Source organism: Bombyx mori, chromosome 6, assembly GCF_030269925.1.
Source record: "Bombyx mori chromosome 6, ASM3026992v2".
NCBI classification, from domain to species: Eukaryota; Metazoa; Arthropoda; class Insecta; order Lepidoptera; family Bombycidae; genus Bombyx; species Bombyx mori.
This window is the reverse complement of record NC_085112.1, coordinates 2,553,112-2,563,233: the sequence shown is the minus strand read 5'-3', so window position 1 is coordinate 2,563,233 and position 10,122 is coordinate 2,553,112. Positions and strand designations below refer to the sequence as shown.

At 38.2% G+C, this 10,122-nt stretch overlaps 2 protein-coding genes across 3 annotated transcripts in view; one reads left to right on the top strand and one right to left on the bottom strand.

Moving 5' to 3' along the window:
- Window positions 1–1,081: 1,081 nt before the first annotated feature.
- On the top strand, window positions 1,082–6,287 carry LOC101737483 (peroxisomal membrane protein 11C). The gene is made up of 4 exons (XM_012689657.4): window positions 1,082–1,266; window positions 1,804–1,968; window positions 2,851–3,035; window positions 3,773–6,287. Exons 1-4 carry the CDS (start codon window positions 1,210–1,212, stop codon window positions 4,029–4,031), a joined length of 666 nt encoding a protein of 221 aa, XP_012545111.1. The 5' UTR covers window positions 1,082–1,209; the 3' UTR covers window positions 4,032–6,287.
- Window positions 6,279–10,122, bottom strand: part of LOC110385041 (uncharacterized) — a 50,923-nt gene continuing 47,079 nt past the window's right edge. For both annotated transcript variants that reach the window (XM_038011525.2, XM_038011527.2), the window contains exon 38: window positions 6,279–8,716. In XM_038011525.2, the coding sequence (XP_037867453.1) occupies window positions 8,485–8,716 (232 nt within the window). In that variant the 3' untranslated portion in view covers window positions 6,279–8,484. The remainder of the gene's footprint in view (window positions 8,717–10,122) is intronic.

Below are 10,122 nucleotides of genomic sequence, written 5' to 3'. Positions count from 1 at the left end.
ACATGACATAAAATTTAATAAAATACACTTTTACCGTGAATGTAACGTGAACGTGTCTACCTTGACGATTTTTCCAATATGTATGGAAACTTTAAACAATTAGGTAAGTATATCTCGTAAACAAACGCCGGAAAGGCAGACCCCACATGAGATGGTCAGACGAGCTGATAAAAATAGCTGGTACCCGCTGGCCGCAAATAGCCCAAGATAAAGATACATGGTATTCTTTAGAGGAGGCCTTCACCTTCATTTGAGGAGGGTTCATGTAAACAAACTTTTATATTTACACACTATAAACTTTTTTTAAAAGCACTATCTACATTTATATTTTTTTAAACGCGGGGAGGGAGGGAAGAGGGATGAGAGGAGGAAGGAGAAAAGGGCAAAGAAGTGTAAACAGCATCACTATTATTTTTTCTTCTTTCCTTTTTTTCTTTTTTCTTTTCTTCTTTATAATTTCTTCTTCATACTTGAAACGTGTATGTAACCTATTATTTGCATGAAATAAAAGGCTTATTATTATTTATTATTATTTATCTCGTAAACCGTGAGTTTACGCAACTTGAAATTTTGCAAAAAGCCTTCTATTTGTGAGTACTATCTACAAAAAAAAAAGTGACTATAAAGGAAAGTTTAGCCTACTTATCTACCGACCAGAGTGTGTCGGGTCTATCATAGAACACAAGATATCTGACAGATGCCTGAAACTCGACAATGAAATTACCGAGCACAAAAGTTCGGAACAAGATCATTCGGGTCGTCAATCTACCGAGCAAATTCACCCGCTTGGTGTGAGATCTTCGTCATTGCTTCTTAAATAGCAATGACGGGGTAATTCTTTAACAATTTCTGCACTAAACCTTCGCGCGTGAGGAGTTATTACTGTCACCTGCAAACTTAAAATGGCCTTCTTAACAAGTTCATATAGATTCGAATCACAAGTAAAAGAGAAAAGTAAGGAAATGTAATCTTCAAAAACTATATCATTTGATATGGATTTATCATTGCATAACAATTGAAGATAAGGTACCTACGTAGTAATCCCAAGGCTGAAACAATGTGAATTATGTTTACCCAGATATGATATCTATAATAGAAGATAAACTTGAATATTTTGTCTCGGAAATGGCAGTAGGCAATGGGTATCAGGAAGTGAACTGTCCTGTCTGTCAATATTAAATTCGTTAAATAAGTAGTCGCGCAATAACTATGGAAGTTGTCGACGAAATCTGTGATCTTTTGCAGTCCCATTCGAATCGTGATAAGGTACTTATTTTAGAATGCTTAAGGTATTTCGAGGAATTCGGCAAGTTCTGTATCAGTTGAGGTTTACATTAAGTACTTACCTGAAGTACCTATTCTGTTTTTGCGCTATTAATTTAAATCATCTTCGCAAATGTTAGCTAGGCATCCTAATTAAGTGTTATTGTATGTATGAAAAAAAAATCTGCAAATACATTTGTATATAAATTTGCACATTGTACATTTGTATACCTTGCTTTTAAAAAAATTGCATATTCCATAGCTCAATTGTGAATATGCCGGTCACCGGCTCGACGAGCGAATTAACCCACAGACACAGCTCACTGAGTTTCTCGCCGGATCTTCTCAGTGGGTCGCGTTTCCGATACGGTGGTAGATTCTGCGAAGCACTGCTCTTGCTAGGGCCAATGCTAGCAATACTCCGGTTTGAGCCCCGTGAGCTCACTTACACGTTATATTGAAGCTGAAATAGCCTCTCAAGGCTATCCGCATAGGTAAGGAAAAATAAAAAAATGATTTTTTTCTTCGTAATCAATACAGATCGTATCCTTAACAAGTTACGTACTGAAGCTATGGGGATCAACGGCCAAACGAAAAGACATTTTAACTGCAAGCGCGCGCATTGCCGCGGCCCGCGCCACCTTGCGACTATTTGATGACGCGGCTGCACTCAAACTCGCACTAGCCTATGGACTTGGTAAACAGGTAATAGTTAAATAGTTAAACATAGTTAATAGATACCATCATCTTGTTTTTACCATCGCACTGCCCGCCACGCCACCGGAATAAAGTTCATCCATACTACCTGGAGCCACTGCGTTCATCCACAATGCGTTTCCAGAGATCTTTTTTGCTACGTACCATCCGGCTTTGGAATGAGCTTCCCTCCACGGTGCTTCCTGAGCACTATGACATGTCCTTCTTGAACGAGGCTTGTGAAAAGTATTTAACGGTAGGCAGCGGCTTGGCTCTGCCCCTGGCATTGCTGAAGTCCATAGGCGACGATTTCCACTCACCATTAGATGGGCCGTATGATCGGCTGCCTACAAGGGCAATAAAAAAAAGAACAATAAGTATGATGATTGTGTGCTCTTTGTCTGAGCGTTTATTATCTATATATGTATATTTTAAAGGAATTTGTACATCAGTCGCTGGTACCCTAGCCCACTGAGTTTCTCGTTGAATATTTTCAATGGGTCGCGTTTCCGATCCGGTGGTAGAATATGCGAAACAAACCTCTTGCTAGGGCTAGTGTAAGCAACATCCTCAGGTTAGAGCCCCGTGAGCTCACCCAGAGAATACAACAACGCGTTTCCTATAACACGGAACCAATCTACCATGTAATAGGGGGGATTAATGTACTTTAATTAATTACTTCACGGTGTTTGGTCTGTATACTATTTTCTGAGTACTATTCTCATTTTGATCTGAATTGTTGTTAAGAAATAAAAAAATGCCTCTATACTTATTTAGCTACGTTCCGTTACTCACAATTCAAGTGAATATTAATTGAAATTAGTATAAGCCGTTCAATTTGGAGTGTTTGTTGCTTTATTTCAATGAATCTTAAACCTTATTTCATTTTAGGATGGTTCGTTTTGGGGTAGCCTCGGTGTGGCGAACAACGCTTTCACGCTAACATACCTACAGTGCGAGAAGATTGTCTGGTTAATCGACACAGGTGTACTGGTTGTGTCGCCGGACTTTGACTTTAAAGTGAAGACAGCGCATAAGCTTTTCTGGTCATTGTCTGCGTTCGTGGGGCTCATCAGGTTAGTGATAATAGTTAGTAATCGGAAAGGTAGTTTTTCTTTTGCCTAGTACCCAGTAGCTTCAGGGCTATTCTGACTGATGGGCGAGCTCACGGGGCCCAGCCCGAAAGAATTTACTCACATCTGTCCTAGCAAGAGCAGTGTATTTCTGAATCTACCATCCGGATCGGAATCGCGACTGACGGAGATTATTTAACGAGAAATTTAGTGGGTAGCGTTATTATAATTAATTAAATATTTAATTATTATATTAATTAAATTAGGTGATCGATACTTGGAGTGGACCGAGAGTGGATTGAGAGGATCCGAAAGCACATGCTATGTTCCGTCATCTGAGACAGGGTTATAATTTACCAAGACACTAATTCCTGTACTATTCGAAGACTACAGGAATTTTGTTTTAATGTTGGTATTGTGGCACCAACTGTGGTATTGTATTTTATTGTGAACCGACGCTTTTAGACTATGATTTCAAGCTTCAAGGTTGCTAGCGGCTACTTAATACCATAATAGTACGTGTTCTCTATACCTACTTCTGCCCAGTGTTTCAATGAGAATTTAATCAAACCAGGAGTTTTCAAGATTGTTGTATATTAAATAAAAGATTTCTTCTAGAATTGCAAATGATCGGATACAATATTATAGTGGTCAAACCACAGAAACAAACACCATTATTCTTTCAACTTTCATTTTAACACTATAAAATTTAACTAAAAATATTCATCATCGATCCACAGATCGATCCGTGGTCTTCAAGCCAGCTCCCAGCTCCTGAAGTCCTCTGAACCACCCAAATGTGCACCGGCGCGCTTTACACAAGCTTCTCTGGCTACAACTAAGCTTGTACTGGATGTAGTTCATGCCGTGAGCTGGCTGCCGGCTGGGTGGCTTTGGGGCGGGAAACTAAGCGCTCAGCAGGCTAGTATCGTGGCCACTACATCCGCTGTACTTAGTCTTATGGCTCACTATCACGGGAAGAGGTTGCAACCACGCTAAATTAATTATAAACAAAAAATAACAATTCTGTACATTATGTTGCGATTTGTAGAAAGCAATATTGCTAAGTAGGTAACCGATCGTAAAATACGAAATATTTCAAGAAATGTAATTAGATTAGAATAATATGTGCATAGGTTAATAATTAATTGGGTTTACGTAATTATGTCCTAAAAATGTCCTGTATGTTTTTGGTCAAAATAGTAAAACTTCGGCGTTGAATTATCTATATTTTTAGAGATATCTCTACATATTTTGCAACACAAAAAAGAAATGTAAAAAGTTTCGTCAAAATCGGACGTATTATTTAGTTACGAATGCGATAAACACACAAAGAATCCTCCTATGTATTCTTCAAGATTAAAATCGAACTAAATATTTTAAATTATTTATAAATTTCGATTAATTGAATTTTGAAGTTTTTCAAAGTAGGTTCAGTTGAGATTACCGGGGGGCAGATAAGATTCAAGTGTAAACTTTACAGCCCATAAAACTTGGATAGTAACGACGCAGTCGCTGAAAACATTAAAACTTAAGTTTTTCCTATCTTATGATAGTGACGTCCGAGATAGATTTCAGGGTGATAAGCGTGTCAGATGGATAGGCACGTGTCGAAGATAGAGTTGAACATCAAACATGTGATGAATGAGAATTGAGCATAGAACAAAACAATTTAGATAATCTAGTTCCTATTTTGTTACGTAAAATAGCATGTACATACATAGCAGGGCTGTCCAGATTACAGACGTTTATGGTCAGAAAAATTACAACATGAACTGACTGGTTCTGTATAATAAATTTTAATGGACACAAAACCTACGGATATTTCCCATAAACTCTATATGTATTTTATACACATTATTTTATTTTATAAATTTGATTGTGTTACGGCTTTGGAATACATTCCGCGAGCCGCAAAGATATGAGACGAGAGTTGTCATTTGGGCAGCCCTGATCCGTAATACTAATTGGTTGTTTGTTGATAGGATAAATGCTTTTTGTTTAGACGAGTACAACAGATATTAAGAACAATTGTCGGAGTAACGTTTTTGCACTCGAAGCTAATAGAGGTCCGGCTCCCCGGTAACCGTACTCGTCGAACTCGACAAAGAGGTCGACGTGCAACCTAACCCTTGCATCAGCCCGCTGAGTTTATCGCCGGATCTTCTCAGTGGGTCGCGATTCCGATCCGGTAGTAGATTCATTCGCGAAGCAGTTGCTCTCGAGTTGTTAGGTCTCCTTCGGAGGCGCTCGGGCAGCTGTTAGCAAATTCCACCCCTCCTGGCTGAGCCTTTGCTGTCTTTGCGCCCACCTGTCCTGGTGAAACTGGAAAGGCCTCCGGGCTACCAGCAATACTTCAATTATAAAAAAAAAATATAGATACCCGGCAGAAATCGAACTGATTTAGTGCGTCAAGCAAATATTCCACTTCTGTCCGTTGTCTTCACCAAAAATAAATGTTTGATGTATTATTTAATATACCATATCTGCCAAACATATATGTTTGCTTATTAAATTGAATAGAGAAAACAAAAAACAAATAACATTTGTATTTTTGGCACATGTGAAATCATTTACGTTTTAAACTCTCGTCTATCTGCATCATCAAACATGATTGTTTAACGATTTCTCACGATTTGATAAACTAGTTAAAGGTGTATTAAAAAAACAAGGCGGTTTTTAGGTGTTCTGGGATAAGCGCGATCTTTGCCAGTTTTGTGTTTTTCCCTACCTATGCTGAAAGTCTTGAGAGGCTATTTCAGTTTCTCCTTGGTACGTAGGTAAGCTCGCGGGGCTCAAACAGGGTCTGTTGCTAATATTGGCCCTAGCAAGAACCGTGCTTCGCAGAATCTACCACCGAATCGGAAACGCGACCCACTGAGAAGATGCGGCGAGAAACTCAGTGGGCTACTTTGTCGGGGCGAGTCATAGAGTCCCAGTGGTAACTCATAAAATGGACTAAACACAGGGCGGATTGATTAGTCTGCTTCTAGCATCCCGCTGTGTCAGTCTACCTGTCGATGGCGGTACTTTAAGCACACCGAAATTTCGAGAACGCATTGAATGTGAAAATTGTTTTATAATTAATTAATTGTGACTAATTATATATCCGTTCTATTATTTTCATGTTAAAAACACTTTAATGCTAATGCTTTAACGTCAATTAGCGTTAATAAAGAAAAAGTATTACTTAGTTTAAAAATGTTAATTATAATCATTTATTTAATATTAAATTGAAAAAACGTGTATATAAAATATGTTTTATTCATAAAAAAAAACACAAATTAAAAATCACAATATTCGTCGAGCATTTCTTAATTAAACACAAAAGACATTTTCACTAATAGCTTTTAATTATTTTCTTAATACAATACGAAACAATTTACTTGTGATTGGTGCACGACTAATCTTGATTCTTTCAGGTGACAATTTAATATTTATTTATTTATTTATGTATAAATGAATCGTTTTGTAAATTTAACGTGCACGCATAAACCACATCTTCAAGTTGACGACTTTTCTAGAACTAATATACAATGTACAATACTAAATAGAATAAATATCAAAGAATAAATATCAAGTTTTTTTTTTAAGGGATTTTATGACCTGGAAACTAAGACCTTTAGGTCATGCCGTATTTGAATTTATTTTCACATTTTTATGAAAAATGATAATATGAAGAATGAATGATTGATTAATATGGGACATTAATCAACTGAGATGAAATTAAATGAAATGAGATGAGATAATATGGGATGAAATATAATCTCAGTAAAATTGTGGTCATTTACTGAGATTTTTTCAGTGGACTTTTGGAAGATACCGAGAAGTTACGTTCAGTCGCTTTGTTTCATTTTCCCACATTTGTGCACTTTCACAGATATTAAACAGCTAATAAACAACCGTTACTACACATTTAAACCTGAAGAAGCACTAAATAGACAAAATAAAACAAATCACACAACAGTTCACTCCTCGCGTTCTCGCCAAAAAAGTCAGTATAGAGTTATTAGAGAAAATGAATGTGGCAAGAATGAAAAAAATAATAATATTATGTATGAAATATGGGGAGTACAATACACAATACATAAGAGACTTCAATATTTTGATTATACATACTCTTTACATTTAATATCTTCAGTTTTACGAATTAAATATTAAACTAATATGTACCTAAGTAAAAAAATATTGAGCATTTTTCGAATAGACTAGTTTTCATTTCATACATAATATGTAACATAAAACACATTTCGCTGGCGTCATAAAAAGTAAAAATAAAAAATTTCTATTATTTGGTAGAAAATGTATCGTTTTATATACCGACAACACCAATCTAGGTCGTTATTTATGCATGCCAGCATTAAATTTGTTTCGGTGCATTGGAAGTCGATTTTTTTTTATAATTACACCCAAATTTATGATTAAGTCCACTTACTTAAACACATAGTACATCACAGCAGTTCTTTATAAGTAATTTAAAGTTTAAATTTTTAATCAAACCTCAGTCCCAATATGTGCATGCTGTACCTTACATTCTGTTTTACTATCCGTTAAAAGTCCTCTAGAATTCTTACGCTTTTAAAAGAGCTAAAACTTTACATACAAAACTATTCTTAATGTCATATAAACGTTATAGAGTTCTTAGCCTTCTTATACTAAGTAGATGAGAGATAATATTTACAAAATTATGATCCAAAGACGTATTGTTTTTTTTATTTATATATTTGTTTTTTTTTAACTATTTAAACATATTCAGATAATTTTTTTTATATCTATTTAATCAACTTAACTTGATCCAAATTGATCTACGCTGATTTCAATACGCTACATTTTACAACAAACGGTATGTATTTCAATATCGCATCTCACACATCTCAAATTGGTAGTTGATTCTAAATCCTGATGCGCGATATTACATTACAAAGAAACCTGATCAAAGTGTGATTGTCTCAGAACGTAGTTAAACCTATAGGAAGAGCACACGTTTGTTTTATGGTCATGGGGCCTTCCACATATGCCGTCGTGCCTGATCGAAATGGCTGGTTAGGGATTGGATGCAAAGGCAAGAGACCGAAGAGAATGAGGTATAATATTCAAAGAAACCTACACTCAGCATTGCGTAGACATGGTGCTATATCGCAACCCCTCCCCTCCCGGAGTGAAAGTTTCAATCAACAAGTTCACATCGAACAAAAAACACAAATATTTTTACGTACTATTAGAAAGACTATTTTTATTAACTAATCAGGTTTTTTTTTTTCAAGAATACATTCTCGAGATTTTTTGCGAAAAGTAAGACATACATTAAGCTTGTTGTGTGTGTTGGCGTGACTCTACAGGGGACCACCAGAGTCGACCTTAAGATTGAAATTCCAAAGGCATCACAAATGCTGCTCCTCTGCGGAGACCCGATGGATCCTCCGGAGAATCAGCCGGTTATCTCTGGTCCACATCAGACCGACACATTTGTCACCATGTCCAGTTCTATATCAAAAAACTTCTCGTATTTGGGATACAATCTGACCGCGAGTTTGGGCAGCTGGTCGGGGGTGGGAGGAGCGGTCCCTCCATCGTCCTCGTCCGGCTTCGAACCGAACACCTCGGCACTGGTGGCCTTGTACGCGCGAGTCGCTGACGCCGACGGCGCCAGCAGGCACACGCCGAGCCGACTCAGCAGTCGATGTCTAGAACATTGTTACTTAATTAATATTGAGTGCAATGGAAGAGAATCTGACTTAAGCCCTTAAGATTGGTGCTAGGAAAAGGTCGACGGACCCTCGCTGTCTGTCTGATACATTTGCACGACCATACCACTGAACGCAATTCAATTAAATTAATTATAGTAAGAATAGACGTATACTTCAGAATCCTTCGTTATAGAGCAAGAGCCCGCGACAGCCAGACCTTCGTTATAAAAGCTGAAAGTTTCTCTGTGTATGTCTCCAACACAGGTAAGAACGACCCGCGATTATAGAGTTTCGATTGTGGTTACTTGGGCAGGTAACAGGCAGTAAAGGTATATAAAATAGTACCTTAAATTCGTTAAAGTATAAAGGTTTTTTTTTTTAAATATTTACTCCAGAATATCTTTAGAAATCACGATATCCGTTGCCGGACACTTTTTCCAGTTGTTACCCCCTGCCAGACACCCCTAAACTTTAATAAATTTTAATTATACTTTCGTTATACTTTAAAAGCTAAATTTTATATATGTTACTTAGGGACTTATAAAAATATGTTACCCCAATAGCCGGACAGTTTTAATGGTTCTTACATCTTGCCAGACACATTGAGAGCCCGCTGTAGGTGCGAGCGCGAGGTAGCAACTGTTCAAGCGGGTGTGAGCGAGATAGAGTGCTTTTTTTTTTTTTTTTTTTTTTTTTTTTTTATTGCCTTTGTAGGCAGACGGGCATACGGCCCACCTGATGGTGAGTGGTTACCGTCGCCCATGGACTTCAGCAATGCCAGGGGCAGAGCCAAGCCGCTGCCTACCGCTTAATACTCTCCACAAGCCTCGTTTGAAGAAGGACATGTCATAGCGCTCGGGAAACACCGTGGAGGGGAGCTCATTCCATAGCCGGATGGTACGTGGCAAAAAAGATCTCTGGAAACGCACTGTGGATGACCGCAGTGGCTCCAGGTAGTATGGATGAACTCTACTCCGGTGGCGGGCGGTGCGATGGTAAAAACGAGATGCTGGTATCATCTCGAACAATTCCTCAGAGCACTCCCCATGGAACATACGGTACAAAATACAGAGGGAACCGAAGTCCCTCCGCAGACCCAGAGGCTCCAAACGATCCGAGAGAATGGGATTATCGACAATCCGAACGGCCCTCCTCTGTATGGAGTCAAATGGAAGAAGCTGGTATTTGGGAGCCCCAGCCCAGAGATGGGAGCAGTACTCCATGCGAGGCCGGACTTGTGCTTTATAAAGCAAAAGTCTTTGTCCAGGCGTGAAGTACCGCTTCGCTCTGTTGAGGACTCCCAGCATTTTGGACGCCAACTTGGCTTTGCCTTCCAAATGACTCCGAAACTGGACATCGCTCGAAATGTCGACCCCAAGTATCCCGATACTCTCGGAAGGTTG

What these genes read in the sequence shown, in the direction of transcription:
- LOC101737483 (XM_012689657.4), top strand. Translation starts at nt 1,210, where the DNA reads ATGGAAGTTGTCGACGAAATCTGTGATCTTTTGCAGTCCCATTCGAAT. An exon ending in CCCATTCGAATCGTGATAAG is followed by an intron (nt 1,267 to 1,803) that starts GTACTTATTTTA and finishes TAATCAATACAG; the next exon opens with ATCGTATCCTTAACAAGTTA. An exon ending in GCGTTCGTGGGGCTCATCAG is followed by an intron (nt 3,036 to 3,772) that starts GTTAGTGATAAT and finishes ATCGATCCACAG; the next exon opens with ATCGATCCGTGGTCTTCAAG.